This window comes from Anopheles moucheti, chromosome 2 (genome assembly GCF_943734755.1).
Source record: "Anopheles moucheti chromosome 2, idAnoMoucSN_F20_07, whole genome shotgun sequence".
Classification (NCBI taxonomy): domain Eukaryota; kingdom Metazoa; phylum Arthropoda; class Insecta; order Diptera; family Culicidae; genus Anopheles; species Anopheles moucheti.
The window spans coordinates 24,381,059-24,396,642 of NC_069140.1; the positions used below are offsets into that span (position 1 = coordinate 24,381,059).

At 46.0% G+C, this 15,584-nt stretch overlaps 1 protein-coding gene across 4 annotated transcripts; it reads right to left on the bottom strand.

Annotated features, from left to right (window-relative positions):
* Positions 1-6,212: 6,212 nt before the first annotated feature.
* On the bottom strand, positions 6,213-15,476 carry LOC128299431 (ATP-dependent RNA helicase bel). Of its 4 annotated transcripts, none has more exons than XM_053035395.1 (4): positions 15,329-15,476; positions 13,673-14,306; positions 7,543-9,940; positions 6,213-7,435 (listed from the first exon to the last, which is right to left on the bottom strand). In XM_053035395.1, exons 2-4 carry the CDS (start codon positions 13,715-13,717, stop codon positions 7,320-7,322), a joined length of 2,559 nt encoding a protein of 852 aa, XP_052891355.1. In that variant the 5' UTR covers positions 13,718-14,306; positions 15,329-15,476; the 3' UTR covers positions 6,213-7,319. The 4 variants fall into 4 exon arrangements, with proteins under 4 accessions (XP_052891355.1, XP_052891357.1, XP_052891356.1 ...); XM_053035397.1 differs by having other exon boundaries at positions 15,364-15,456; XM_053035396.1 differs by lacking the exon at positions 15,329-15,476 and adding an exon at positions 14,657-14,770.
* Between the last annotated feature and the right edge of the window lie 108 nt (positions 15,477-15,584).

The window sequence follows — 15,584 nt, forward strand, 5'->3', positions numbered from 1 at the left end:
ATATATATAAACGCATGTTGTAGCAGCCAACGCGCACAAAACCATTAAGCATTTATCATTATTCTGTTCCCTGGTGTGCTGCTGCTGTCTCTCAGAGTCATGCGGCCCGCCATCCATCAGTGGTTTCGCATCTCCTCACCTTCCGGCCTTTGTTCCGGCGTAGGTTTTCTCGGCACCTCCTGCTGCAAAACAGTGCGAATACTACTAATGACAGGAATGGCAATCGAATCTAGAACGATGTGTGTGTGGTGGTGTAGGTTTCGAGCAGAAAGGATATGGCGGCCAATGTGAAGGTATGGGGATCTGATTGATACACTGAATCCTCCTATGGCACGCGCCGTACAAGAGTGAAATGAATTAGAAAATCGGTACTCAGTAAGTTTATTAAGCACGAAACAGAGAAAGATTATAGCAAAGGGGGTAGAAGAAGGTGCGCGAAAGAGAGCGGGGGAGGGAAGAAGAAAGTACATTACGCATATTTTGTTTATTTTCATTTCCCTTCCTGCGTTCGGTCTACGACAGACTACGTTCTATTATTATATTAGGGACAGGCGAGTATAACAAAAAGGGAAAAGTGAAGCAAACATAGTGAAAAAAAGAGTATGTAATAGGTTCATAGTAAAAATGGAATCATAGAAACGAACGGTTGAGAGAGAAAAAAAAGAAGAAACAGTAACAGATAATCTATAGAAGAGAAGCTATTCTAACAAAATATAAAACGGTGGTTTGATGAAAGCGGAAAAGCAGCAGCTTACATTCTGAGACAATTTCAAACAGACAAAAAAACACAAGAAACACAGAACGAACCGAAGGTGGTTACGAGAAAATAAGCAACAACAACAAAAAAAAACAACAACCAACAAACAGCAATATTTATGTTATAACTTTATTTTATTTCCTTACTTACGTTTCATAATCGACATATTCTGTTCAGTAAATTGCAACTTGCGTTCCGTGTTTCTTTTGTTTGTGTTGTCATTTCCCTGTCCTCGTTTTCGCAACAAACGAAACGGAACCCCATACTTGTTAACGTAACGAACACTCTCCCCCCCAATTTTCCAGGTATCCAGTCCATGCTTCCACTTTAAGGTTAAATTAAGTATACCATATGCGGGCGCGAGACGACGGAGTATGGTTAGGAAAGGCGAAAATGTGTAGTACAGAAGCAGCAGTAAGCCTCAGGCAGACGGTGAATGCTTTGACAGCCTCGGTTCCTCACACACTCCATACACGGGCGCGGTCTGGTGTCTGTTGGTTTTGCCGTGTGTGGCGGTCGATGATGATTGTGTATAAGTGAGAAAGGGTGAGAAACGAAACAAAGCGTCGGTTAGGATGATATAAGAAGAGAGAGAGACACGCAAACACCGTTGTAATGTAAAACGGAAAATTTGGAATAAATGCAGATCAATATATATGGCCCACGAAGAGAGGAGGTGCAGCGTGTCGATGGTCGGAGGTTGGGTTGGAACGGTTTAAGCGAAAGAAATTTACTGACGAGCACACTTGGCTAATGATCAAAATTATGAGATTTATCAATTAAAAAAAACTTATCGATTTTGAATCATCAAGCTTAGTGATGGGAAATGATCCGAAAGTTGGGATCGGATTGTGTAAATTTACACGATGCCGGGATCGGATGGGATCGAATGATCTCTGAGCTTTGGCGGGAGGGGGTGGTGTTGACACACTTTTCCAGTGGAGGATCAATCCGCTTGGATGGAGGCCCAGGGCGGAATTATAAATGGGGCCTCTAATTTAAAAAAAAAACGATGAATTTGGGGGGCATTGAGACCCTTGAAATGAGGCAAAGCTAAAGGCGCAGTAAGAAGGGGCTCCTTAACTCACTTTAAATCTTCCCACGGGTAGTTCGCGGTCAATTTTCGCCAGGGGCCCCCTCTAGCATAAGGACAGGGGGCCTATGTATACACCTTTTACTATTACAAACATTTGTTGGGGCCTCCAACACGGCGAGGCCCTAGGCGACCATCTACTCCGTCTACCGTTTGATCCGCCGTTGATCCCTTTTCTCAACTCAACCACGAATCCGAAGATCAAATTATTTATTCTATTAAATAAACTCGCCACCAGCAGATGCTGATCGCGCCTCATAATTGCACGCGGTTTTATACTGAGTATATAATTTGCAGGAATATACCGACGAGCTGAGCTGTGCCGGTGCCCGAAGGACGTGGACTCCGCTCAGCATACGATTATACGGATAAAGAGCAGTACAATAGATGTTAATATCACATATCACAAATATCAGCAGATTGACTCGCGGTACTGTTTGCCTCCCACATTCCCACATTCCCACATGGTTATTCTTCTTCTTGAAGACAATCTTTGTTGGGGGACAACAGAGAGCAAAATGGAAAGAATTAATTACCGTAAGTATTTAATGTCCACCTCACAAAAGCTAGAGGAGCGCACGGTCAGCTCAGTCGTCATTGCATATTATTTCGAAGCGCTTTTCCTTTCGTCGAAGTCTCTTCGCGCATGCGATCGGAGCCACCAAAAAGCGACCGGTTTTGTGATTTCTGACACCAAGAGAGCATCCACGAAAGGAGATAACATCAATCTGATCCGCACAAGGCTCCGCCATGTTTGTACATAACATATTGATATCGCATACTCACGTTATCATTCGCTTTGATGGTATTGATCAATCATCAGAATGAGAGATCTTCTACGATTGGCTATTAGTTACACATACTATCGAACTAGGGAGAGCCATCGATAGAGTAAATAGCAGAGGTACTGTGGCGAGAATCCTCCGTCTCGTTTCATCCATCCAGTTCCTACAGTGCGTCTCACAACTGTACAGCAGTTCAGATTTTTAATTATTAGGAGTTGGAAGCATGAAGTGACACTATTTCCGAAGATTTTATTCATTGTTTATTGTTCAATTAATGCGCAATAATTATATCTCTTGTCGTCATGGAATGCCCGGGGGTTTAGAAGGATTCCATACATAAATAAATGATTTCAATACTCCTTATGGTTATTTCCATAAAAATAAACTTGGATGGAGTCATATTAAGGTGCTAGCACATTTGGATGAACGGAAAGAGATGAAAGATCAGTCGACGGATCAAGCGCTATGATCACTAGAGGGAAGGGTACGGCTATATGAAATGCTACCACGTGGTACGGAAATTTGTGCTACCTCATCGTTGATCATGCTCTCTTGGTGTCAGAAACCAAAAATTTCACCGTTTCTGAGCGTTTTCGACGGACGGATCGGCACAAAATACGAAAGAGATGCAAGATCCGTTTTGCCTTTTCCCCCTTCCCACTCTAATGCGTTTGATAGCAATGTGAGAGGAATGTTCTTTTATAAACCTTAATTCTCACATTCCGGTCACCAAAAAATTGAATTTATGGGTATATATGGGTATGTGCCTTGCCTTGTTACAACTATGAAAGTAAATAAACGAAAGCATGGTTTGTTGCTGCATGCTATTCAGTGCCAGTGCCAATCTTCTTATCCAAATTGCTGAGCAATTTGGATTGGGTAACATTGTCAACCGGTACGATGTTTTTACCGGAAGCTGTGCGCAGTGTCCGCCGTCCTTGCCAGGATGAACCGAAATAATACGCCCCATTGCCCACAAGGTAGGATGCATGTTGTCTTCTTTGACGATCACCAGTTGGTTTTCTTTCAGGGATACTGATTGAACATTGCAATACTTGGCTCGCGCTTGCAATTGCTGTACGCAAGTGATCCGTGACTCCTTTTATGCTTTCAGCCCGAATGTAGCACCATACGCCACTTGCGAAAATGTGTAGCTGCAGATTTGTAGCCGAGTTCGCTATCCCAGTCCCATGCCTTTCCATCCTTCTTAAGCGACCATAGTTGCTGCATGAATAGTTTAGCGACGATTATCGTTGGACCCAGCAAGCCGTGAGGGTCGAAAATCTTGGCTATATATGACAAAACTATCCGCTTGATATCACAAATTACAAAATTGGCCGATTCCGGGGCATTTTGTCCCAACTTCAAAATTCCAGGGGTCTCTTGTGGTACCCTTCGGTGCCCCCTCTAGCATAGGAGGCTGGGCCTATGTATACAACTACTACACACATTTTTTGGGGCCCCCAACACGGCGAGACCCTACTTCGCCTACCGTTTGATCCGCCGCTGCACTTTTCCTTATAAGGGATAACGATTTCCATGCAATCGTGATCCCGGATCATCAGGGATCACAATCACCCATAGAAGAGATCACTATTTACTTGCAACGGTGATCCCCGGTGGAGGAATGCAGACTTGGACCGAGTTTTCTGGAAACGGATTGGTGACCGTGAACGACGTGCTCAACTTTGAGCGGGCCAAGAAGAAGAAGAAGTTGATCCCGGATCACTAGGGATCACAATCCCCATACAAGGGATCACTTTTTCCATGCAACGGTGATCCCGGATCGCTAGGGATCAATCAATACCTCAATCTTCCCGTCGGCGGAAACGAAATTCAATACAATCGAACCGATTTCAGATACCAGGAGAGCATAGAAGGATGCTAGGTAACATCTATTCCACTTCGGCGTGCATATAGCACATGTTAGCACATGTGCGTCGCTTGCACATGTTGTCATTGAGCGTGAGAGCAGATCGTGTAATAGTTTGTGGGGGGGAGTCGTTGTTCATTTCTTTCTTAAATAAAATTTATCACCACACACAAACAAGAGTTCCATTCTCTGCTGCCTTTCACTTCCGACGCTTCCGGTGTATGGCTCATGCAAACCACCACATATTTTAAGGTGTCTTCTCTTGTGTGTTTCGTTCGACGATGAAGATGACATGAACCTTCGCGATGGTCGGTATCGTTCCGGGCGTTACTTTTATTAAGCTTTCCATCAGAATGTTTTGCCTGTGCTGCCCTCGCATTAAGTAGTGTAGTGTACCATTAATGCTTTACCTTTCTTTTAGAATCATGTTTGAAAAAGAAGAAGTTTGCTATGTGTTTTTTGTTTTTGTGTTTATGTGTGTGTCCGGGTACGTATGTTCAGGCTCTTTCTCCTACCCATTTACTGTTCATGTGTTTTTATTGTTGTTAATAATGCGTGACGTCCCGGTACACACCCTTGCCTTTCTCATTCTCCCATTTCTCCCCAGTATATGTTGTATTTATGTTTCACTACAATTTCTAGTACAAGTGTCCGGGTTCTAAGGTGGCATATCTTCATCATCACCGTGATCTTTCGTGTGGTGCTGTCTGCTGCTTGCTTTCACGATCATTCGACAGGGATTTAATGGGTTTTTTTTTCTTGCCGGTATCCTGCAACCATCAACCAGTCACTAAAGAAATTACCGTAAGGTGGTGAATGGTTTTTGCTTGCTGACTGCATACTGCTACTGTGTACAATACGAGATCGGGGAGGAGGGAGCTCTACCTTCTATTTCCTGCCACTAATGTCTACAGTATGATCGATTCCTAATGTGAGCTCTTTTCGACTGTTCTTACTTCGCGTTTCCAGAACTTTTCCTAACCTTTACATGCCGTAGACCCCGTGCCGGGGTGTTCTTTTTTTAAAAGACCTTTCCTTCCACAGGCTACATAACCTATTGCTACACTGTGCTTGCAACCTGAGCGGCAGCAGCGTACGAAGATCTCCCAGATCTTTGTCTTACCTTCACACACCCGACCAGTACACATCGTTATAGCAGCATTCCCCCTACAAAGGGGAGGAAGCTATTTTGCATTGGGGGTCATATTGTTTAAATGTTCCTATAGTCTCAATCTCTCAGAAATATTTGATCCCCCCATTTCCCGCCCTGCTGCTCGCATATCATCATGCGTGCTTCTTAGCCGCTGTATCTTTTTTGTAGAACATAAAGCTTATGCGTTTTTAATGTCCTCGTTACTTTGTAGCATTATCTTCCATATTATGGCCCTCGTCCTCCTTTCTACGTGCTGTCCTTGTTGGCATGTTCCTATGGTTGAAAGGATATTAAGGAACGAGATTGGCACCATTCACCAAACTGGGTAAGGATACACACCCGGGGCGTCAATATCGCCATCTAAACTTTCACATTCTCCTTTTGGAGGTTGCTTGGAACCGCGCACCCACATGAAGGAGACGAGAATCAATTTTTAATCCACTGCTTCTTATTCTCCATAAAGAAAAAGATTCACATCTGGCTCTGGACAGAGGATCGAGAGTTTTACTACAATCCACGCCACACTGAAGGAGAAACTGCGTTCTGCGGCGTGTGATTATTGTTCTTTCGTTTAATAGACTCCACATTTACCGGTGCGCGGCTGCTCCGGTCCATTTTAGTAATAAAGTGTAAAACATAAATTATAACCGGGAAATTCATTAGTTGGCTTCAATTGCCAAGTTCTTTTCTTGTTTGTTGTTGCAATATTTCACGTTAGAATTTCACACTCACATTTTTGCGTTTCTTAACTTAAGAGCCAATGTTTTCCGGCTTCCAGCGCGCATACACACACACACGCGCTCGTGTGTTTATCATTCATGGGTTTTAGTTCCTTGTTTTTTCTTCTCGCAATTCTGCCGAATGCTGCCTCAACTACCTTAATAAGGGTACACCACCCACCGAACACGCACACCCATACAGTTTGTTGCTTCATACCGCTAGTGAATCATTCTCACATCTGATCACTTCATTTAGAAAGTTCGCAAATGTGTCGCTCCAGCAAGAAAAATAAGGTTATGTCTAAATATACGTTTTTGCTAACCAGCTCCATAATTATTCGTTTAACAGTTCTGCTGCTCCGTTCGCTACTCCACTGGCTCCACAGCTGGCCTCTGGAGAACAAAATACACCTCTTCGCAGAGACCCACACTGATTACCTTCTTAATCCGGGCGCGCGTACCGGGCTGTCTCTTGCTTAAACCCTCTCTCAGTTTGTGTGTCCGCTACCAAAACGGATTTGCGACGGTGTAGTGAGACTTTTACGCATCATCCCTAACTTGCGCGACCTCATTTCCCTCGCTACTCTGGGGAGGGGGGGGGGGGGGGGGGACTTGCTTCCTTTCACAAATAGTTTCACTACTTTCTCTCAAACCACATTCATTCATCCCTACTCCTTTCCTCCATATTTCACGGTGTTTTAGTGTGATTTTTTGTTTGCGGACCAGATTGCAGATTTGTTATACTGTTGCCAGTGTATTATGTGTGTAGTGTATGAATGCGCATGAGAGTGTTTATTTACTTAGAGCAAAGTGTTAGTTCATGTGGTTGTTGTTGTTACTACTGCTGCTATTTATTGACCGGGACTACTTCGTAGCGGGGTGTAGATTGCGGTGCATGTAGTAGCTAGTGTGCGTTGCTGGACGCTGCTGTTGTGCGTCTCAGTAACCATCGCCCCACCAGTCGACACCGTTGCCTCCATCGTTGTTGCTGTAGCTGCCGCCATAGCTTCCTCCACCTCCACCAATGCCGTTGCGTCCATAACCATCATCACGTTCTGGAACAGAGAGGATAGCACGCAAAAAAAGGGAAAAGATGATCCACATTATATTATCGTAACAAGACACACATGCGCGCTGGTGATGCGACACATGCAACACTTACCACCGTATCCACCGCCACCACCACCGCCACCGCCGCCGCCGCCTCCGTATCCACGGGAACCACCACCACCACCACCGCCACCCATCTGGCGATGATCGCGCGGTCCACCACCCGAGCGGGCATTGTTCTGCTGACGATAATCTCGTGATCCGAACGTTGATCCACCACCACCTCCTCGTTGTACCCTGCCGCGGCGGCTTCCACCATACCCGCGGCTGTTGGTCATATCCTCCAGGAAGCCGGGAATTTCCTGGCCCGTTTCGGCGAGCAGCCGCACCAGCCCATTGGCAACGTTACGATTTTTCTCGTTAAAGAAGGACGTTGCAGTACCGAGATTGCCCATACGGCCGGTACGACCGATACGATGCACGTACTCCTCTACCTCGGCCGGCAAATCGAAGTTGATCACCTGCTTCACGTTCGGAATGTCCAAACCACGGGCGGCCACCGCTGTTGCGACCAGAATCGGGCAGCGGCCACAACGGAACAGACGGAGCGCTTCCTCACGCTCCGACTGCGTACGGTCGCCGTGGATGCTCGTAACCGGGTAGCTGTGGTTGTACAGGAACTCCTCCAGCGAATCGGCCGCCTTCTTCGTCTCGACAAAGATCAGCGTCAGACAGTTCTCAGCGTCCTCGTCGTTCTGTGCCGTAATGTTCGACAGCAGATCGAGCAGATGCGAACGCTTGATGTTTTCCTCTACCCAGAAGATCGTCTGCGTAATGTTGACCGAGGTCGAACCGACACGACCTACAGCGAGGAAAATGTAGCGATACAGGAAATCGCTCGCCAGCTCCTGGATAGCTTTCGGGAAGGTGGCCGAAAACATGAGCGTTTGACGTTCGCCCGTCACCGGCATTCGGCTTTCCTCGACGATGCGCCGAATCTGGGGCTCGAAACCCATGTCCAACATGCGATCGGCTTCGTCCAACACCAGGAACCGGATATTGTCCAGCCCGACCTTACCACGCCCGATCATGTCCTCCAGCCGACCGGGTGTCGCCACGATTAAGTGACACCCCCGTTCGAGATCGCGTATCTGATCCTGCGTATTATTACCACCGTACAGAACGGCCGGGCGCATACGCGACCGATAGCAGAACTTTTTCGATTCTTCAAAAATTTGAGTGGCCAATTCGCGGGTCGGCGCCAACACCAGCCCCAGTGGGTACTGCTTGCGCCGGTTCATCGGCCGGTTGGGTGGTGGGGGTGCGGCACCATGCTTGTACATCTGGTTCAGGATCGGCACCAGGAAGGCGGCCGTCTTGCCCGATCCCGTCTGGGCGCATGCCATCAGATCGCGCCCGGACAGAATGATCGGTATAGCGTACTTCTGCACCGGTGTCGGTTTGTCGTAGCGTGCCAGCTTTATGTTATTCTCGATAATCTCTGTCAGCTCAATGTCGTCGAAGCTGCTGATGTGTCCCGGCACATCATCGCCCGTCGCCTCCACGGGAATATCTTCGTACTTGCTGAAATTGATACCGGTGTTGCCGTGTTTAAACAGCTCCGCCTCCAGACGCTCGTCCCGCTCGGTAAGGATCGTGTAGTCGATCTGACCACGTCCGGATCCGTATCCTCCGCCGCCACCACCTCCTCCGCTACCTCCTCGACCGTCGCGCCGATCGGAACCACCCGTCCAACGACCGCCTCCTCCTCCGCCATTCGCTCCCCGATCGTAGAACGATCGACCGCCGGCGCCTCCACCCTCGCCGGGTCCTGTTCCGCCACCGCTACCGACACTGCCCGGTCCCGGCGGACCCATCGCCGGTCCCGGCTCCTGCCAGCGATCGTTTTGTGGTGGTGGCCCATCCATTGGCCTATCACGGCCACCGGTCGGAGGTCCGCCAGCCGGACCACCACGAGCGCCACCGTACGCCGGCCAGTTGTCCCGGCGATCGCCTCCGTAACCTTCAGAATTCTGATAGCCTCCGCCGTCCCCGCGGTCCCGCTGGTAGCCGCCACCGTCGCGCCCATTGTTGTAGCCCCGGTCGCCACCGCCTCGACCATAGTTGCCATAATCGCCGCGTCGATCGTTTTGATAGCGGCCACCTCCACCGCCGCCGCCTCCGCCTCCGCTACGTCTATTGTAGTCACCTCCGCGATAGTCACGATCGCCGTAGCGTCCGTAATCACCACCGCCGCCGCCACGATTCCGGTTCGAATCGCCACCAAATCCTCGTCTGCCACCTCCACCTCCGATACCGCCGCCGCCGCTTACAGGTATACCGCCGGCACCGGATTCAGAAGGTTGAAAGTCGCCGCCACTATCAGCACATTCTCGCAATTGCGGTGGAACGTACCGCCCGGCCGGATGCTTAGGATTTCCGGATTCTGGGTTGCTGCCTCCGCCGCCGCCAAGTTGCTGCTGCTTCTGCTGCAAGTCCAGACCAGCAAACTGTGGGAATAGAAACAATGCGTTAGTTGACATTATTATGCAACTAAATCACTTTTCTATTACGTTCTCAGATCTTTGTTTAGGATGTTTTGTTGCAGCAGATAAACTCGATTGTGTCACTTGCAATTGATCGTTACACGGTCCCGGGGTCAAGGGTTCGGTTAGATCGGACATGATCACCTTCAACAGAGCTTGATCACATGTTGAATTAATCTCTCAACAGTGGCCAACTCAAATTAATGAATTACAACGCAAACCCAAAGGGTTAGGTTAATAGTTTAATAGTAAAATCTAACTGATTCAGTAAAGTAAATCTGAATGAATCTTTAAATAGAATGAATGATTCTTAGTCTATTTTTCTATTCTCCTTAGTCTAGGAACCTGCCACAGCGAGAAAGAATGTTGGTTTTTTCGTTGGGGTTCCATCCGTTCGAAACTCGATATACACTCGTAAAGGAGGATTGTAATCGAGCTGCTTTCGAACGGACACTAGCTATCTTACCAAAAATCCCTACTGCAAACAGCATGATCAAGAAAAATCGTACAAGTGTTGCCAGAGAGGAAACACACACACCGAGTGTCCATCTTGTGCAGCCCTTCTGCTAGGCGCTCTTCTGACAGGGAGTCATCTCCGCAACACAAGCAGTAAAACCTTCGCAAAATTGTAAAGGTGTGTTGTGCTGCCCCATTGTGCTTGCGAAACTCGTTCGTTTGTGCGATGTGGGGAGATCATTCGAACGGTGCGCGAAGCGCGAAATGAAGGAATGAAACGAATGAAGGAATAGGGAACAAAGAATGGAGAAGAGAAGGAAAAAAAAACTACACGACCGACCAACATGAAATGGAGAAACAACGCAAATACGTGTATATGGCGGTATTTTTTTGCGTTCATTGTCCGCTAGCATTCGCGCACCGATTCCAATCACGCGAAAGCAACGCGGCGCAAAAATGAGGTCATTAAACTTAGAAAACGCTACGCCAGCAGCAAGGGAGAGGACAACACACATTCTGTGTATGGAAGTCTTTTCGATATGCGCGTCATGGCGATGGGTGTGCAGGGCGTTGTTTGAAGTCCACAAAAAAAACACACACACAAAAGGATGAAATGACGTTCTTTGAAGTCTGCCACTGTTTGCGCAATAGATGTTTCGGTCAACGATTGGTCAAAAGGAAACCGTTGTGTGATAATTCATTGATGCTGAACAGGGTACAAAACATCCGTTATCCGAAATTGTTTTTTTTTTTCAAAAACGATTAATTACTTTAGTAAAAAGGAAAAAAATAGTATCCCCATTCATTCGTTCAAATTCAGAATATTCATTTTGGGCCACATTACACGGTACAATTCGATTTCATCTTTTTATGATCGTTTTGAAATCGATAGCAAATATCATGATTGCGACTTTTTGGATGCCAAGATTGTGACCCTACGTGTACTCCCTTCTCCTGCGAAGGTTTGGACCATTACAGTATCTTAAATAATGGATAATGGCCTTAAGCGCTTCAAGCGTTCATAAGCTAGCAACGGATGAAAGGGGGTTAAACACTTTTTATTTTGAAATGAAAAGGAATAATCTCCTTATTGTACTGCTTAACACACATGTTGCACTAGAAGACAAAGTATCGAAGTTAGATTATGGGACTCAATCCTCAATCGCATAGGCGCTTTCCATTCATTACACTTCCGCAACGTGACTCGCGCACGCACGCGCTCACTTACACATTGAGAGAGCGAGACCGGACGCCCTTATCACGATCCTTTCCCGTGTTACTCTGGTCGGTTTGAGCACACGATCCGTGAGCTAAGGCGTTCGCGCGTGACCATCTCACACACGGAAAGCTAACTGGCTTTGACCTAGAACTGCGCTTCACAATTTATTGCACACACACACACACACAGAAACACGCTCAGATTTCGCTTTATTTGAAGGTAAGCAAGGGCTTTGTAAACGATCAAATGAATGCTTCTACAATAACAAACACTTAATGCATTGTAAAATATACTCCATAGCTAAATTGCAATTGCACATACAAGAAAATGCGCTTTAGGGCTCAAATAACCGGGGCATCACATCACAGTAGTGTTGGGTGTTGTCAACGAAACGACGACATCACAGCACACCTTTTGATTGGATATTGAAGAAGGAAGAAAAAGTAAAGGAATCAAACACGAGTCGCGCAATTTACAGGTCGAGGCCACACACAAAAGTAAAACTTATCAGGTGAAACTTCATTCCCATGCACGCGTGTTTGGGTTGCTTACAATTTACAGCATCAGAGGCGCTGCTGATGATTCATCCAGTATTAGTCAGCGATTTTATTTTTTGTTTCTGTTTTCAACTGGAATTTCAAAATTGTCGCAATAACTCCAGACACAGCAGGCATTTGAAACCCTGAAAATGTTCAATATATTTCATCATGCTGACTAGTGTTACTATTGACTACAGAATTGCAGCATCTTTGTCTAGAGTCTAGACAAACAATGGGAGTGTGCTTTAAACTTATCTCAGCAGTCGTGGAAATGCCATTCGAACATGTTGGCGTAACTACGGTTGAAGCTACAGCATGATGGGAGCAAAGGGTAACACACACGGCAACAGTAGCATCATCATCGCGGTTTATACCACCGATGACACAGGGTGGTTCAACATAAAAAAGAGAGACACGTGAATCATGCCTTATACCGCGACGTGGGACTGAAATGGCATTAAGAGCATACTGTAGAAATACGTGTAGCTTCAACCACCAGAGAAAAAGAGCCAAAATACCACCCTTTATTCACCGCGAAATCACCGCGTATCATAATGTGAGAGCTTTACACACTTGCTTGGTCTCTTACTCGCGAAATTTGTACACACACACACACATTATATATCACTAAACTACTGATGATCCCCAATGAAACCTGTAAATCCAACGGTTGTGTGCCGCTATACCTCCTCTTAAATCATTATCCAAGCACACATGCCTACTAAGGTAGAAGGCATCTCGAAATTGCATTTACTATTGATCCTTCTTTATAACACTGTAAGACTGCATTTTATGTGAAGTTTATACGCAATTCCATCACCGCTTCATAACCATATTTAGGTCATATGTTCTTTTGTTGGAGAATCTCTTGTGAAAAACAAAGCTAAAAAGTGGTATATTCGCGTATTACATAGAGTTACATAAAGTGTCGTTTTTTTCTTTCTGCTTACCCCATTCTTATATTGATTTCCGTGCTAGATTGTGCAATTGTGGTAACATTTCTTTAAACCCTTGCTATTCTCCTGCACATGTAATAATAGTTCCTCATAGGTAGTGTAGGAATAATGGTAACCTCAACATAACGAACGAATTATCGTTCGGAAACAACCTTCCGAACGCTAGGTAGAGGTCGTGACGCGACGTGAAACACACAGCCACACACTTTGAAAATCCGTCGTCTGGCACACAGGCGCCCCAGCTCTAACAAAGGCGCGCGCGACACCGACAAGATGTCTGGGTGTGTGGGTAGGTCATAGCGCGTGGAAAAAACCCCCATGATGCCCCAACCCTTAGACGAGAATGAATCCTTGACCACAAAACCTCATCGTGCCCGTTCTCATTTGTACAGAGGTTGTTTCTCACGCACGAAACCGAAAACTGTGAACCGATATTTCGATACATCATCCTTAATGCAACAACAACACACCATACAATGATCGAAACGTTAAACAGATGATTAAAGGGGACGCGCTTTGTACATACCTGCTGTTCTAGACCTGTACCATTTTGGTTAATAGCATTACTCATATTACAGTGAGCGTTCGTATGGTTTTGTTGTCTTCCTTCCACCGTAGGTTTTGGGACACAATGTGCAGTAGTTTTTTTGTAGTACAATTGTTTTTTTTCACGATAAAATATTAAAGCGAAACAGTGTTTTGTTGTTGCTTCAATTCCACTTCTATACACGGGCGCACACACACGAGCGCGAATACAGAGTGATTGCAGGAGTTCTTAATCTGGGTGTTATAACCCAAAGTAAGTCAATTCAAAAGTACAGTAATTTAGTATTTTATCGCTTCACAAAATTGTGAACTCTTTCTTTCTCTCGCTTTGTCTCTGCAACGTGCACCACACTCGGCACACAACACCACACACTTTCCTGCTATGCTTTCACTCTTCTAATTTAAGTGCGCGTACAGCACACAAAACACGCGGGGAGTCGTGTCACGGCTTTCTTTGATTTCGATGCACCAGACACACGGTACATACATACATACACACACACGCGCACGTAACACACAAATGGAAAAACAAGCTGCAGTTGCTGCTTCCGCTTCTTCTTCCTTTATGTTGGTTGCGCTTGTACTGTGCAAAGATGGAAAAGCGTTGCAATTTGCTGAAAATGTAAAACAAAATAAACACCACAAATCAGACACACATAACATTCATAAAGCAGATTTATCAATTCACTGTTCGTAATTAGGAACTCTTCTTTTTGGGGCCCACTCTTGCCGTGTTACATATTGCTTCAGTGTCCAGGAGGCTTAAGAAGCGTTCAAAACCATCGTGCTTCTTGGATAAAGAAGTAAAATTATTGCACAATTGACAATAAAATGATTAACTCAGCAAACAAGGTCACCTAGTCACAAGGGCTCTGTACCTGCACTCTACACACAAAACTGAATCATCGCCTTTCCTTTGTGTTTTTTACAATACTAATTTTCATTAAAATGACACCAACTGTACCTTAACGGCTTGGAATGAAGTCTCCTAATGAAAATTAGGTTACAATACTTCACTAAAAGTCTTGATAAAACTTTACACTATCCAAGAATTGTATAACAACGGTCAAACGCGGCGTACCGCTCTGCTGCGACTGGCTTTACGGTAACTTTTACCGTATATTCCTAGCTTTTTCTTCCTCTCTCTCTTTTACTCGCTGTGCAACTTTGCTGAACACTGCTGATTCTTCTTTCCGCTCTTTTTGCTTCTCTATGCAGCTCTTCTTGTCTGCCAGACGTTTCTTCGTTTAGCTGATCCTCCTTCAACACCAACACACGGTCGGTTCAATTCTACGCGACACACACCGGCTCATCGCTCTACTGTGTGTGCGTGTGTCCGGTATGTTTGAATGAAGTGGTGTAAGTGAGAGACTACACACAGCGTCGTGGCGAGCGGAAGAACCGATGCGAGGGAAAAGAAGAAGAAGACAATACAAGGCTTTACACCACCGCATACGGCGAGAGTGAGCAAGAGTGAGACCACACGTTGGGAATCCGCTTCAGCCCGTTGGGATGAAGAGAATGAAACGAGCGGCACAGCACAAGATAAAGGGCAAGAGAAGGGAATTCGGAAGAAGAGTTCGGCAATTTCGTGAAACCTGCACCGCATTTGCGATTATTAAATGCAACTTTTTACCCTTTCCAACACACTGCCAGTCCCTGCAAACACACCGACACCGATGCCAAAACGTTGGCGACCACGTAGAATGCACTTCCGTAGAGGTTTTGCACAATTTAACGTTGGTTTTTGCTCATACAAAACGGGCACGACGTTACCGACGTTCTTTTCCACTGTTCGGAGTTTTCTCCAAAAGGCGTCAAAGTTGGCAACAGTGCTTCGGCAGTGTTGCGGTCATACACCACCAATCGTTTGCGCTGTGCGAACGTGCTCC

Excerpts from the sequence above, each read along its gene's own strand:
- LOC128299431 (XM_053035394.1), bottom strand. The coding sequence starts at position 11,600 with ATGCGATTGAGGATTGAGTCCCATAATCTAACTTCGATACTTTGTCTT. Across the intron at positions 9,941-11,540 it reads TTTGTCTTCTAGTGCAACAT|TTTGCTGGTCTGGACTTGCA; the intron begins GTGTGTTAAGCA and ends CTATTCCCACAG. Across the intron at positions 7,436-7,542 it reads TGGTGGCGGTGGATACGGTG|AACGTGATGATGGTTATGGA; the intron begins GTAAGTGTTGCA and ends TCTCTGTTCCAG.